We start from the raw sequence: 16,349 nt of genomic DNA, 5'->3' as shown, positions 1-16,349 counted from the left end.
AAAGTAAGTTGTTTAATAATTAATTGAAGATCGATTTAATCATTTTTAAACTATTAAGTATAAACTAAGTTGTTTTAATAATAACTGAAGATCGATCCAGTCATTTCGTAAATTATTAAGTTTAAAGTAAGTCATTTAATAATAGTTGAAGATCGATTTAGTCTTTTTGTAAACACTTAAGTATAAATTAAGTAGTTTAATAATAACTGAAGATCGATTTAACCATTTTGTAAATTATCAGGTATAAACTAAGTGGTTCAATAATAGTTGAAGATCAATTTAGTTGTTTCGTAAACTATTAAGTACAAACTAAGTCGTTTAATAATAATTGAAGATCAATCTAGCCATTTTGTACATTATTAAGTATAAACTAAGTTGTTTAATCATAACTTAAGACCCATCTAGTTATTTTGTAAATTGTTAAGTATAAACTAAGTCATTCAATTATAGTTGAAGATCGATTTAGTCGTTTTATAAACTATTAAGTATAAACTATGTCGTTTAATAATAACTGAAGATCGATTTAGTTGTTTTGTAAACTATTAAGTATATACTAAGTGTTTTAATAATAGTTGAAGATCGATCTAGCCATTTTGTAAATCATTAGGTATAAACTAATCTTTTAATAATAATTGATGATCGATCTATCCATCTTGTAAACTATTAAGTATAAATTAAGTCGTCTAATAATAATTTAAGATAGATTTAGTCATTTTGTAAACTATTAAGTATAAACAAAGTCATTTAATAATAACTCAAGATCGATCTAGTCATTTTGTAAATTATTAAGTATAAACTAAGTCATTTAATAATAGTTGAAGATCGATTTAGTCGTTTCGTAAACTATTAAGTATAAACTAAGTCCTTAAATGATAATGAAGATCGATCTAATCATTTTGTAAAATTATTAGGTATACACTAAGTGGTTTAATAATAGTTGAATATCAATTTAGTCGTTTTGTAAACTATTAAGTATAAACTAAGTCGTTTAATAATAATTGAAGATCAATCTAGCCATTTTGTACATTATTAAGTATAAACTAAGTTAAGGCAAGTCATATTCATCCAAACAAGCAAGTGATCAATAAAAATACAAGCATATGGTCCATATGTCGCACAAGAATGGTTACTTGACACATTTTTTAGACGCTCATATGAGCATGCAACATTCAACAAATTTTCAAACAAATAATTGAACATCCCGCTTTGCTTGAGTAGTTTGGGCCACAATATGAGAATGAGTTGGATCAATGTGAAAAAAGTCATCTCATCACACACATGAATATTGCAATCATAAACTTGAATCAAGCCTTTCTCCATCACTTTCACTTTTATCACCTTTTTCTTCTTATTAGATTTATCTCCATCACTTTCCTCATCTAATTTTTTTCGCTTGAATTTTCTCTATTTTCGTTACTTTTTTCTTCACTTAATAGGTCACTGTTGCTCTTACAATTTTTTTTCCATCTCAATAAGTCATTGCTGCTCTTACTAGTTTGAAGTGTTGCAGTACCTTTTTTATTAGCAGTCGGATAGCTCTCATCATTTTCTCTAGCATCTGGATTCAGTGAAGATGTTTCAATTCTTTTCCTCTTATATTGACACATTATATCTACACTAAAATAGTTAAAAAGTTAGTAAATGATATAAAATTAATTTAATAGGATCAATAGAAAATGTGTAATTATAATACATTAAACATCAATAATTATATTGTTTGTCCTACAACTAATCAATTGATCAACAACTGAACACAGTTGTCTAACAACTGTTGTAGTTGTGGGAACAACTTATCTAATCGTCCGACAGCTACATGCAGTTGTTGGACCATTTGGTATCTGAAAGATATGCACAATTATTCTTATAAATTACTTTAGTAGTTGTCCAGACAACTGTAAAAGTTGTTGGCTGAAACAACTAAATTGGCTAAATCATTAACACAAAATAATTTTATACGGACGAAAAAGCTCTTTTGAGTTAATTTTAACTTCAAGCGGAATAAATGCAATGCAAAATAACAAAAAAGTTATAGATATATGATAATGATTTTCTTCTTTATGAAACCCTAGTTTTGATATTTTGAAATAGAAAAGAAAAGAAAATTTGCTAGGAAAAAAACACAACAGAAAGTATTGAATAGTGATTTAAAAATGAAAAAAATTGAATTTTTTTTCTAACTTGTCGTTTCTTTACCGTCCCAGCCATTTGGTTCTATTCAATTAATGAAGAACTCTTCAAAGTCCTTTTAAGTTGGGATTTTATTAAAATTTTAAAAATATTATTTTGAATCCTTAAATTTTAAAATTAATAGTTTTGTCCGTTTTTATTAATGTTTAAAACAAGAAAATAAAGGAGAAAAAAAAAGGACCCACTTATCCCTTTTTTTTAATTGAAAACTTAAGAGCATTCTTACCTCATTTTCTCAAAAATGGAACCAAGAGTTATTTGATACTTCCATTTAATTTTCTCGAGTTATTGTGGATAGTTGTGCGCGTCGGATTAGTCTGATGGCAGGGCTTTGTGTGCGGCTTCCTCAAATCCCTCTCACAAATCTGAGATTTTCACGCTCACGCACCCTAAAGATAGTGCTGTGCTCTTCGACATCATCTGTGGAAAGCAATAAATGGGAACCTTTCATCAAAAAGAAAGTTGTGATGCGCGTGGGATACGTGGGTTCTGATTATCGAGGTCCTTTCTTTTTCTTTCACCACAACGTCAAATACCTAAATGTTGTTTTTTCCCTAATATTGTTTATTGCAGGTTTGCAAATGCAAAGAGATGAACATCAACTGTCCAGTAAGATATTCTACCTATTTCTCCTTTCAATTTAATAACTATTATACGAATTCCACTTAGCTATAAACAGTGCTAGTGTTATTATCAGTATCATTTCATCCCATATGCAGTTAGTTGCACTAGGCAGTGGCGGAGTCAAATTTTCACTGAGGGTGTCCAAGTGAAAAAACAAATACTTTAAAGTTTGTGTGTCTTTACTCTTTCAAACCACTAGACTACATCGTATTGTTGTGTCAAGGTATCCAAAATATGTTATTTAGCCACTTTGTTTATCATTTTACTTGTATATATACGGTATAATATTCCGACGAAGGGTCTCCAATTGGACACGGGTAGCTATGCCACTGACACTAGGCCCCCTATGTAATCATAAACCCATCAACATTCATTTTCCCCCTATACTCCACACAAAATCCTGACTGGTTATGATGCCTCAATCAATAATATCTCACAATGTGCTGTGGTGCAAGGACATAAAATTTGTTTAGGTTTGTCCATCTACATACTGATAAGCATAAGGCTGATTGCATACATATATCAGGTGAGCGTGGGATGTAGCAGAATTCCTACTATTTCATTGGTGTTCAATCAATATCTTTGTGTTATGGAAACCTTGTTTAATTTCATGCAACCGCAAATTGGATCACACTACCATTTCTTACTCATATTTAGCTTTCAATTGCATGTCAATCTGATTGTATAGTGCCTCACTTTCTCACTCTCCTATTTGGATCATTTGCTACAAGTCTTACTTGATCGTAGTCTTATGTCTTCATTTTTGTCTTGAACACCCATTCTCCTAAACTATTTTCGACCTTGGCATTGAGCTTGAGCTCTTTTAATGGTTGACATCTTCTCATTTTGTTGCCTACTTTAAATGCTCTCTGACATATTTTTAGTTTTTTACTTACCTCATTATTTACCATTCAAACGTATCCACACTCTGGTGAGGTCTCAATAGTAGCTTTGCTTCGCACGTTAAAACTCCTTGGGCTAATCTATATCATATATTTTGCAGCTTTCTCCACCATGGGTTTGCTATTTGGCATTAGTATTTTAGGCATATGATGCCTTGCTTTGTTTTTGTCCCACTACCAAACATCTTCCTTCTAAAAGATTCCGTGCTAATTATGTTGTCAATATACTGAGGCTGGACGGTTTTTGTACAAGTTTTTAGCCACGAATTACACACTTCTCTTCTTTCTTTTGCATTTGGCACGTGTGCATTTGCAATGCAAAATAAAATTTAAAATAACAACACCCATCAAGTCTGTTTTCATTTTAAGTTTGTTTGTGTCTCATGTCTTCTTACAAAACAAATGCTGGACTCCTACTGAGAAGGTGCACACTCCAATGCTGCTTCATGCTATATTTTCTTTGTCTCTTAATCCTGGTAGACTCTCACCATATTCATGATTCAGTTCTCCCTTTCACCCACTTCATTTTGCTGTGGAGTGTATGTCGCCGTCATCTATCTCTTTATCCCGTTAAATTCATAAAATTTTGAAAAAATACTGCAAGTCATACTATGGTCCTTACTCCTTCCTACTTCATTACTGTTTGCAGTTTATTTTAAGCATTTTGAAAGCTTTGGATTTTTGTCCAAAAATTACTCGGAGAATTTCTTCCACATTCAATTCTTAATGTTGCATATTACCTTTTTCACCATTTGGTGTTCGGTTATAGTCCAATATTTGTTTCTTTGGACAAGTTCTTTCACTTCTCCTGATTTTTGAGTTCCTTTTTCACAGAAAAGACTCCTTGTGCTTCTTCCGCTGACACTATCTTCTCAAATACTAGAATCTAGTAAATTTGGAATACCAGTAACTACGTTGTATTGTAAAAATTCTTCTCTCGAAATTCAAGTGCTCAAATCTAAAGTGCCCCAACCAAGCTGTCTCCTTTGGTTGATAATTTATCTTTAAACAAGACAATGGAAGTGTTGACCAACTTTTTTTGCACTGTCCCATAACAGCTGGCATATGACATTTCTTTTTCTCATTGTTTGGCCTTCAATGGGTTATGCCCCTCTCCACCAAAGATGCTTATGCTAGCTGTATATGTGGAGAGTTGACAACACCATCAAAAGGATTGGGAGGATGACCACATCAATAATTATTTTGAGCATATAGAAAGGGAGGAACTGTGGATGCTTTGGCCTTTGATGGAATATCAACTCCCATAAATACCATAAGACTAGGTGTTTAGTTAGTCTTTTTATGTCACTCTCTCTCCCTTAAATAGTATGGATAATATTTGGATTTTGTTAGCTCCCTAATTCTAGCACAAAAGGGTTTAAGGGGGTATCTCTTTTGTTGCTTTGCAGGTTTTTGCTCAGTTAGCTTCATGTTTTTTATTCTGTTTGAAGCAATTTTTAGCTGTAACCGCTGCATCTCCTTGATGACTTTGCTGCATCTCCTTGATGACTTCTAATACAATTTAATTACTTAACCAAAAAAAGAAGTAAAACATGACTGTTCAACATGACTGGTTTTTTTCCTTGGGTTCCAACCTGGTGTTTAATACACGCATTGTAGCCCGACTAATCCCAATTTGTGCATTGCAGGGCCCATTTCTGCTCCCAACATGATCTTTTCTATACCCGGGGATCGAATCCGAGACCTTTGGTTAAGGGTGGAGGGATCCCAACCATCTCACCACAACTTAGTCAACATTATTTGCTTACTTGTGCTACAAGTGTGAAATTTTATCTTTTGCACATGACATCCTTAATTCACTTGATAGGCCTATTAGCAAATGCTTAGTTAGTAGGTCCTCCGCATGGTCAAAAGGGTATATAAGGGATTTAAATCAATTCTATCCGTTTTGTTAAATTCTGGTCTGACATTTCCTATTTTGGGAAGTTTCGAGTTATCTCCAAATTTCACATTGTCTTTGAAGATTTCTCTCAAGTTGGGGAAATTTTCTTGTTACCACACATATGGTTAGTGCAACCCAAGTGCTACTTGTCTTTGGAAGCTACATCTTTTATTGTTTTCTTTTCGAACATCTTTTCCTTGACATTAATGGCATAGAAGAGTGAAGTTAAGTTGCAATGGGTTAGGACTACGTTGCCTAGATGTAGACAACTAAGATATTTAAATTTGATGTTAAAGTAGACTGATATGACATAAATGTAGAAGTTACACTAAGAATAAAATAAAATGGTTGAATGGAGAAGCATTGTCGGAGTAATATGTGATAAAAGGATATTTACAAAAGTAAAAGAAAAAATTATATAACTGTCAGAATAACAATGTTGTGCGAGAGCGAATGTTGGGTCTCTAAAGTCAAAAGTATTCACAATATAAGTGTTCCGGAATAGCGGATGCTATGGTGAATGTGCAGTCATACAAGATTAGACAAGCTTAAAAATGACTATCCGGTAAAAGTTGCCAGTGTAGTGATGATAAAATGAGAGAAGGTTATTTGAGATGGTTTGGTCACATCCTACGTCAACCTCTAGATGCACTGTTTGTATGTGTGGAACTAGTGTGAGGGGTTGCCTTCTAGGTCGAGTTCGTCGCACCGGGCTTGCCTAGTGCGGGTTACCTCTCCTATGTGGTTTGCGAGCTATTGCATTGGATCGGGAGTTCTACCCGGTGTACATTCAGAGGGTAGCGGCTGCGGGTTTCCCTTGTCATAAAAAGAAAAGGAAGGTAGACCTAAAATCATGTGGAAGAACACTATATTGAAAGACTTATAATCTCTTGGAGTTCGTATGGGTTTAGCAAAAAATAGGGCAGAATGGAAGGAAAAGATCCGCATTTGAAGTTTGGTGACATTTTGCTCCAGTTTTTTTGTCCCAACCTTCTTTTCTTTTCCTTCTTCAAGTCCGAGCTTATTACTTGATCTTTCTTCTACCAAGGTGAGGTGTAGTACGAAGTGGACTTCTCCAAGTGGTCCTTTGATGCCCCCCACTTCGACATAAGTAGTTCCAATGCCTTTAGCTCCTTAGCTTTGCTACGAGTGAAGGGTCTTGAAACTTGAGCACCACCATCACGTGGCCAGTGAGGATCATATGACCGACCTAACTTATTTGGGGTTGAGGCATAGATGCATAGTTGTTGATTTGATAATTGAGAATTTGACATTACAACTTCAGAAGCCAGTGGATAATAATGTTACCTTCTAAAAGAAAATAAAAATTCAGCGGATAATGGGCTCGCCCCCTACGCATTCTCAAATAAAACCTGGTTCCACTACATAATTTAAACCATTGATGTGCACCTACAACACATCTTGTGATGGATACCTTTGCTAGGATGTGAAGGCTTCTACTTGTGTAAAAGCAAAAACACTTATTCACTCTTTCTTTTACTAGGTGATTTCACTTATTCACCTGGGTAAATTCTTTCTTTTGCTGTTGTTCTGTATGCTTACTTGAGTAGAGACTTGAAGGGCTCGAGGATCCTACCACATCTTTTTGCCTTATCACCATATTTCTTGACTGATTCTTTGACTTCCTCGAAGCTTCAACTTGGTGTAGAGTGCCAATTCAGAGTGCATAAAGTTTCTACTTTTAAGTGACAGAAGAGCCTTGGTACTTTTTTTGATAAGAGGCCATATGTGCTTGGAGGTGACTTTGGAAAGAACTGTCTCCAAGATCAAATGATCCATTGCCTATAGCCTTCAGATTTGTTTATTTCGACTAGTCTACCTCTGCCTTTTGTGCTTCAGTTGTTTACATGACCACTTGTCGTGAACTCTTAAAGCTATTTCCACTGTTCTTTTGATTTGAGAAAGTTTTTTGCTGACACACTGGTCATAATGACCATCAAATCGTGGAACATAATGCTGGATGAAGCTTGTAGACGCGATGAGAGAGAGCATAAGCTTATCAAAACATAGCTGCTGCAATAAACATGTTAAAGTATTCTCAAAATAATTTGTAATGGTTCTGTTTTGGGTTTGGATTCTCAATTTTTTTGGTGAGTGTTGAATGATCAGATTTTTTCACATGTTTTCATAGTCTACAACATACATTAGATCTCATCTGTTTAATATCTTTGTGCTCTCTCTCAATTTAGTCTGTTAGTCGCTTCGAGTTCCTCTTCTCAGCTTAGCCCATTGAGACACCAACTCTACGGCAAGCAATGATGCTCGTACTCTTAAAAAATGTCGACAGGTGCATGTAAGATACTTCAAAAATTGTGCATTTTCATAGATTCCGACACGGGTGCGGCAACATTTTTGGAGAGTCTGAGCAACATAGACGGCAAGCATACTCCTTAGGCTCTTGAGCCACTTTTCTCCTTGCATTAGGTCCACCTTTTAGCCTTCACTTTCTGCTGAATATACTCTTCAGCCCGTTGAGTCACTTTGTTCTTCTAAAAGATTACAACAACAACAAGATACCCTTTGAAATCCCACAAAGTGAGGTCTGGGGAGTGTAGAGTGTACGCCCTTACCCCTTACCTCATGGAGGTAGAGAGACTGTTTCCAGAAGACCCTTGCCTCAAATGAAAAAAAGGAAAAAAGAAAATAAAGGAATTTCAATTCATGTGTAAACCCTAGAACTGGTTAACAAATATAAATGTCCCACATTAGTTGTTAAAATGTATTTTTGGAATGGCCCTCAGCTGTTCCACTCATTGCCAGACTTTAGATTGGAGGAGAGGATTCTTTTTTATATACCGAATGACTAAGAGTTAAGACGAAGGATCAAAGAATAGAATATCACAATAGTTAAGGCGGAGGATTAAAGAATTGAATATCACAAGAGACAGAGAATAGATGAACTCCGTATGTAAATATTCATCAAAATCTAGACTTACCATTGGCAGAACATATTACTAAAAACCAATAAATGGGCTCATGATCAGTATCTACCTGCTACTTTCTGAAATAAATTGATATTTCTCTCCTGCATACTATGATTCAGTTCTTAAAAGATCTTACAGGAAAATGATAATACTTTATTAGAAGTCCATTTTTTACATTTCTCAATTATTTCCTACCTTCTCCATTACCAATTTAAAAATAATTACTTCCAACCTTCTCTATGGTGAGAGGAGAAAAAGAAATGGAATGGAAGTTCTATATCTTCTGTTTTGTCCTAAAATTTTTCTCAAGGTATTTATGATTTGCTTGACTTATGATAACTAGTGGAAAACTCTCACTATTTCTTGATATTTGGTGGTCTTTTATTGGGTTTCACTTATTGTTACTCATGATATTCAGCATAGAAGTACGACTGGAAATGGCTTATATACTAAAATACAGGACTATTTAGTGATATTTAGGATTAATGTATTCACTAGTAGCAATTTTTATCTAGGTTGGTGGATTGTCTTGCTTGGGAAATTAACATTTGGGGTGTTATAGTAAACATATTATCGACTGAATTGGAACTTGCAGGGTTTAATGTATAATTATACTTGTAAATTTGGGTCATCTGCTTCATGGATGTGCTTTGTTGGAGGAGAACTTTTCATGGAATTTATTTCAGTATTTTGTGTATGATAATTTGAGTTAGCCGTGGCAATACTCTATTTTTTTACATGCTGCATAAAACTTGACTTGCATACATGTTCTGTTAGTCTAGATGTCATGTGGGGTTTCACTAAACCATTGCAAGTTCTGTAATGCAGCCATTGAAGGTGAACTGGAAAAAGCTATCTTCAAAGCTGGTGGTATTCGAGAAAGTAATTTTGGAAATTTATATAAAATTGGCTGGGCGAGAAGTAGTCGAACCGATAAAGGAGTAAGCTAGAGATTTAGAATAACTTGCGTATGGCATTTGTTTTTGTTTCTCCCCTAAAAGTGTCTTCTCTTGCCATCATGCTGATTTTATTTCAAAAATACATATTAGGTTCATTCCTTGGCGACAATGATATCTCTTAAAATGGAGATTCCTGCAGATGCATGGGAGGATGATCCAAATGGGATCACTCTTGCTAATTGCTTGAACTCGAGTCTTCCAGAAAATATCAGAGTTTTCAGTATTCTACCCTCAAAAAAGTTAGTTTCTGTCTCCTATTTCTTAATTAGCCTGTGACTGTCACTTTCGTTCTTGTCCAATTGATAACCACAGATAGAAGCACATTTACCTAGAGACTTTTGTTTATTCTGTTCTTGGTTGAGAATTGAATTTTCATTATCATTAATTGTGGAGGAAAAACTTGTAACTTTGCTTGTAAAAATCTTGTAAATGCGCAGATTTTGAGGTTAGAAGTGAAAACAAAAACATATTTCCTTCCTTTCTGCGGGTTATAGCAAGTAAATTTTTTGGGCTAACCTGAAACAAGCATAACTCATAAAGTAAGAAAATACTCCCTAATGTACTTCATTAATTGGAAGGCTACGACATAGCATCAAAAGCATTCTAGTGCAGACTGTTATGTCCTTTATGTTTTCTTATCCTTTCTGCTGATCAGTTGTTCATTATAGCATTGATCTGATTCTTGCCATAAGTGAACCATCTCAGTATAGTAAATCGTAACACTTCTCATCCCCCTGCCTAGCGTTTCGCAGTTTTAAGTTTTAATTAAATAATCAGAGAGGCATTTACTGTATAAATATATATATATCAGATTAAGTCTCTCTAAAAGCCTCCCAAACATCCCTAGCAGTGGGAAGAACAAATATGATTTACCTATGTCGAATTTCATGGAGTTTAGTAGCCAAGTTATTACCCTCGAGATATCTATTCTCCAGGCGTTCATTTTGCGGTCTTGTTCAAGCTTTCTATTTCTCCAGTTAGGTGCCTAAGTTTTCCTCAACCAGAAATTACCAAACAGACAAATTGTGCTTGTAAGAAGTAAATTGAAAAGATAAATGAGAAGATTCACCGCCTTGGGTTCATTGTTGTCTCGGTTGAGACTGAGAAGATTCACCGCCTAAGGTTCATTGTTGTCTCGGTTGTGACTTTGTTACAGAACTCTCAACTTCTATCGGTGCTGCTGGGTGATGTAGTCCAGTAAATGTTGTTCAGTCATAAGCAACAAGAATAGATCATCCATATGTAACAAATAGAAAATAACAAATAAATAATCGATATGTAACCAGAAGAATAAATCATTGACCTCAACAAAGTAGTGGTGAGAGTTGGTCTTTGGAATGCTTACGACCACACTTAGACATAAGATAATCTTTAATAGTTAATATAAATAGAAAGATATAACTCATCAATATGTAATAAATCATTTAATATGGTGGGATTTAGCACAAACCAACTCAATCAAATGGAGATGTGCATATCAATCCAATGCATATCATGTAAAGTGGCAACTCATGGACAACACCAAATAAATCAATATCCTCAAAACCTATGTACACGTGGATGGGCTTGGGGTTGGTCAGCCCAACGGTTCATGGGGGAGAAAAACTGGGTTGTCCATATGTCGTACTCCACGTGCAGTGCATACTCTATCAACGTGCTATCATTCTCATCACAGACGATCTCAATATGCACCTTTTCATGATCAATAAGTCATATCTAGTTCAGATAGTTTCCACGTGCTTGTCTGATATCAATTTCTCAGTCACGATTATAATCACCAGATAGAAGCATGGTAGGAAAATTTCCATAGAGCGAGTTTTCAAGTAGTCATGTCATCTTATATGCAATTTGCTCAAGATAAAGCCCATCTGGCATCAATGTTATTGGATTTGTCATTTAGCATGAAGTTCCTCTTACATATCAATTATTGAAGTAATTAAATCAATTCAGCACTTAAGACATGTCAAGTCACCTGATGTTTCCATAACCTCTCAGGACCTTGCTTATACGGCACACCCTTACCCTTAATATACTACATTAATTGTTTAATCAAGGAAAACTATCCCCTATTGAGTCAAGTCTGAACTTACCTCGAGCCAAGTGCCACGATGTCAACAAATGGACTTTCTTTTCTGTAATTCTTTTTATAGCTCCCAATCTATTAAAAAATACGATCTCCTCGATTATCTGGTCATACCCTTGCCCGCCCCATCTTATTTTTTGGAGGGAGGATACAATTGTTGAAGATGAAGTCCCGTATTGACATGATAAGAATTCGGTCAACAAAAATCTAACGTTGAGCCACTGAGGTCAAAACCATAAAGATCTTCTAGAATTGGATCACTCACAAGCCTATAGATCTCAAATCTCAATTTTCATTCGATCCCAATCATTAATCGATCCCCAAATTGGATTAAAGTGCTAATTAGGATTAAGGAATCATAGGAAAATACTAGAATCAAGGTCAGATACTTACCCTCTTATCAATATGAGTTGATTGTTTCAAAAATTGCCAAAATCCGAGATTTAGAGCTCCAAAAACGTAATTTGAATAGTAAGTTTGAATTGGGATTCGTAAGTCTACCCAGATTCCTTCTCTATAAACGTCAGGCCCCCCTCTCTCTATCCTGGGTCCTTCATTCCTTGCACTTCGCAGCTGTAGCTCTCCGTACGCGACCACAGAGACCCCTGGCCCCCTTGACAATTGCGTCTACCAGCCCACAAAGCCATGAGTTATGAGCCTAGCCTCCTACACGACCACGACACTATCACACAACTTTAAAGAACAACAATTGATGGCACCAACAATAAAAAATTTGGTCTCTTTCGTTGTTTTGCTGCCCGAAACACATCCAAATCCATCGGGATGGAAACCAAATATGCAAATCACTTTAAAAAACCCTATAAACCCGTTGGAATACTCAAATTACCAATCTAGTGTCATCTAAGCATATATTTGACCGTGGTCAGCTTTTATTTTCTTAATTCTCTAGTTCACTACCTAAGTGTCTGAATTACTCCCGAGTCTCCAGAGACCATCCAACCAAGTCCTAAATCATTTTCTGAACTTACAGGAGCTTTCAAGTCTCGATTCTGAACTCGTTTACTCCAAATTTTGGTTTTGGTTAAACCTTTGTTTTCTCCAAAACTTCTAGTATTTAGTATTCTTTTCTAAAATACATCCAGGTCCCTGGGGATCCATGTCATCCGTTCTCGCAAGTCATAATTCACACTTTGAAGCTATAGGATGTGTCATTTAGGGGAAAAGGGTTCTAATACTCAAAATTATCAGACTGGTCCTTACAGAATTCTGGGCCCTTGATGCTGGTGAGGAAAGGAGTTTATCTTTGTATTCTCTTTGAGTCGTTTCAGTTATTAGTAGGGAGGACAGAGCTTCCTTCATTACATTGTTCCATGATATTGGTCAATTTGTGCGATTTGCCTGTCTATCTGCTGTCTTTGATTTATCTTAATTCAGTTTGAAAATGATGTAGCAGTTATGGTTTTCTTTTCGTGTCAGTTAGTTATTAGTAGGGTTCCTTCATTACATTGTTGCATGATATTGGTCCATTTGATCATTTGCTAGTCTGTCTTCTGTATGATATGTCTTTATTCAGTTTGAAAATGATATAACAGTTATTGTTTTCTGATCCTTTATAGTTAATTCATTTTAAACGAGTTTCAGGAGGTTTGATGCCAGAAGAGAGTGTAATGCACGCAAGTATTCTTATCTCATTCCTGCTGAAATCATTGGGATTAAGAATGATTCTGCTTCTTCTGAAATCGAGTACCATATAGCCAAATTTAATGACATACTGAATTCTTTCGAGGTATTTTCAAGTCCATTAGATTGATTTTCTTTTAATAGCTGTGTTTCATATTCTTTAAAATTTTCTTTTATATTCCTCAATTTATAAGTGATTTGTATTGTGATGTGAAATTAGGTCTTAGACCTAACTCACACCCCAAAAGCTAGCTCAAAGGGATGAGAATTGTCCAAGCCTTATAAGGTGGCCACCCATCTCATTAACCATCGATGTGAGACTTTTGTCATTTTTTAATGCCCACCTCACGCCCGGTGCTTAGTATCTGGTGCGTGGACAATTTTGATTTTGAGGGTCCCAACATCAGGTGGGACGGACCCTGGTCTAATACCATTTTGAGGTCTTAGGCCTAACTCACACCCCAAAAGCTTAGCTCAAAGGGAGGAGGAGGATTGCCCAAGTCTTATAAGGAGTCCACCTATCTGATTAACCACCATGTGAGACTTTTGTCATTCTTTAACAGTGATATGGCGTACCTTTCAAAACTTAAATTTTTCTCCGGTTTGTATCTTCAAGAGCTCTCCTGTGTGGTTTGTGAGCTATTGCGTAGAAGAGGATTTTTTACCTTGTACATCCAAAGAGTAGCGGCTGCGGGTTAACCTTGTCATAAAATAAAAGAATTATTCTCTATATTAGTCCCAAAAGGACTGACATTAGGTTTCACTAGGATAGTTCACGAAACTTTAGAAAATGTTACGTGCCAATTCAGTAGATGAGTGATTTCATTTTATGATATCTAGTTGTTTTCCATTGATAAAAGACAATGATTCTGCTCTCTTCACTTGCTGTTTGTGATTTGGGTTGCAGGGAGAACATCCTTTCCACAATTACACAATACGATCCAAGTACAGGAAACAATCTCCTGCCAGAAACTTGTTAAAAAATGACAGTCTCTTAAAAAAAGGGAGGCCCTCTAGTGAGGAAGAAATATCTGGGTCTGAGGAAATTGATGGAGAACAAAACCGTAAAGAGCAGCGGGTTGTGACGATTGTTGAGGCTGAAAATCAAAATGCAGAAGGCAACTGTAATTTGAAAGTTAGTCATTCAAAGGATCTTAATTCTGTTATACCAATTCAAGCAAGATGGCTCCATGAACCCGATGCAAGAGATAAACTTAGCTCTGCTCATTTCCGAAGGATTTTTCACTGTCATTGTGGAAAATTGGAGAAGTTGCTCGGCATGAATTATGTTGAAGTTTCCATCTGTGGAGAGTCATTCATGTTACATCAAGTAATTCTCTTTGATTATCATTTTGCCCTGTTCATTCTTTCTAAAACGTTTTAAAAAGGAACACTCTTCAACTTGCTAAAAATATTAATAACGCCTGGATACTTGTCCATTGAACAAGGGTGCCACTTGGTAAGCAAGGATCTGTCTTCCACAGGAAGAAATGTATTGTAGTTGTATTACCAAGATTCTCATTTGCCTTGATGTACACATTTCAATTGGGGTGGACATAAATGTGAATCCTTCTTATGGATCCTGCAAAATACACTGGTATCTTCTTTTATTTGATACACCCAAAATTTGTTAGAACTTTATTTTGCTTGTTGTATACATAACTATATGGGATACTCGTCCTTGAGCCCATGCATCAGCCAAGAAGATGGGCAGTGATTTTTCAATTTGGCAGCTTAATAACCAAGCAGAATGAACTGTTGTTTACTTTCTTGGGTTTCATTACATGCAGTTGTATCTTGTCTTTATTCAGTTTCATGTTGCTTTGTTGTGATCTTTGTTTGTGTTGACAAGATATGTTGTATGCGTCTAAGCTTATATTGTTGCTCTTTTTCAGATACGCAAAATGGTAGGGACAGCAGTTGCAATAAAACGCAATCTTCTACCACATGATAGTTTGAGAATGTCGTTATGCAAGTTTTCAAGGATTGTGTTACCCCTAGCTCCATCAGAAGTTTTGGTTTTGAAGGGGAACAATTTTGCTTTGAGAAACCATCCAGGCAACATAATAAGACCTGAAATGTTGACATTGTTGGAATCAGACGATATTCTCAAGGCAGTTGATGACTTCTACTACTCTACATTGTTACCTCAGCTTTCTAGATTTTTAGACCCTTCAAAGTCCCCTTGGAGTGAGTGGGTAGAAATACTTGATGCAAACACAAGCATTCCAGATTATCAATTAGAAGAAGTAAGGGTTGCTTGGAAATTGTGGAAGGCACAGTATGATAGCAGAACTAAGTTTCCATCAGTATTGGCTCAAGGTACATTATGCATTATCACTAATTTGATGTTCTGTTGAGCCGTCTCCTCTTTCCTTGGCTTACTGGATGTTAGGCCCAGGTCAGGTGTATGTAAAAACAATAAAATATGTTTCTGCCTCGTACTGCACCATCTTGTATCATTTGGTGCACAAGTTTGAATTGGTTTTATGGAATTGTATCATTGAAATGATTTGTGTTTCTCCTGTGCAGAGTCTGGTGTCGTGTGATGGTCAAATTGTTAGGAGCATCAATCAAAGATAAAACCTCTGTTTGGTATTTGCTAAAACAAGGATGGAAATTGGCAACTTGGAGAAAAATGACCTTTTGGAAAGTTACCGGTTTCAAAAAGAAAAAAGAAAAGAAAAATGACCTTTTGGGCATGCATGTCGACAAGTCTGTTCCACAATCAAAATTATGACCACCAGACAACTATTACTCTCTCTACCTACTTGGATATGCAATAATAACTCTGACTTGCCATTATCTTCACTTTTTCTTTTTATTTTTATCAAAGAAGAAAATAGTTTATTTATAGAACACGGACAAATATTTTTGAACCAACTTTTCTTCAATAAATTCAAATACCATATAATTCTCATTCTCTCTCTAAGTTAAATAATTTAGGCTCACTTATCAATGCGTAAAAACAAAAATTATTTTCAACAAAATGCTATATGTATATACAATGATAAAAAACATAAATATGCTATATCTAATAAATATTTACCATTTATGTTAATATAATTTTTTAAAATAAATATAGCATTTTTTTGGAATTAAGAA

The 16,349-nt window shown here is 35.3% G+C and overlaps 1 protein-coding gene across 2 annotated transcripts; it reads left to right on the top strand.

The window, feature by feature from the left end:
* The first annotated feature begins 2,483 nt into the window (after window positions 1–2,483).
* LOC107031412 (putative tRNA pseudouridine synthase) lies at window positions 2,484–16,072 on the top strand. Of its 2 annotated transcripts, XM_015232769.2 has the most exons (8): window positions 2,484–2,688; window positions 2,761–2,796; window positions 9,390–9,502; window positions 9,611–9,759; window positions 13,206–13,350; window positions 14,152–14,574; window positions 15,140–15,566; window positions 15,777–16,072. In XM_015232769.2, the coding sequence occupies exons 1-8, from the start codon at window positions 2,508–2,510 to the stop codon at window positions 15,791–15,793; spliced, it is 1,491 nt and encodes a 496-aa protein (XP_015088255.1). In that variant the 5' UTR covers window positions 2,484–2,507; the 3' UTR covers window positions 15,794–16,072. The 2 variants fall into 2 exon arrangements, with proteins under 2 accessions (XP_015088255.1, XP_015088254.1); XM_015232768.2 differs by lacking the exon at window positions 15,777–16,072 and having other exon boundaries at window positions 2,508–2,688; window positions 15,140–15,756.
* The last annotated feature ends 277 nt before the right edge of the window (window positions 16,073–16,349 follow it).

The sequence above is a fragment of the Solanum pennellii genome, chromosome 9 (assembly GCF_001406875.1).
Source record: "Solanum pennellii chromosome 9, SPENNV200".
Lineage (NCBI taxonomy): Eukaryota > Viridiplantae > Streptophyta > Magnoliopsida > Solanales > Solanaceae > Solanum > Solanum pennellii.
This window is presented reverse-complemented; position numbering and strand designations above follow the sequence as displayed.

Excerpts from the sequence above, each read along its gene's own strand:
- LOC107031412 (XM_015232768.2), top strand. The coding sequence starts at position 2,508 with ATGGCAGGGCTTTGTGTGCGGCTTCCTCAAATCCCTCTCACAAATCTG. Across the intron at positions 9,503-9,610 it reads GTAGTCGAACCGATAAAGGA|GTTCATTCCTTGGCGACAAT; the intron begins GTAAGCTAGAGA and ends AATACATATTAG. Across the intron at positions 13,351-14,151 it reads ACATACTGAATTCTTTCGAG|GGAGAACATCCTTTCCACAA; the intron begins GTATTTTCAAGT and ends TTTGGGTTGCAG.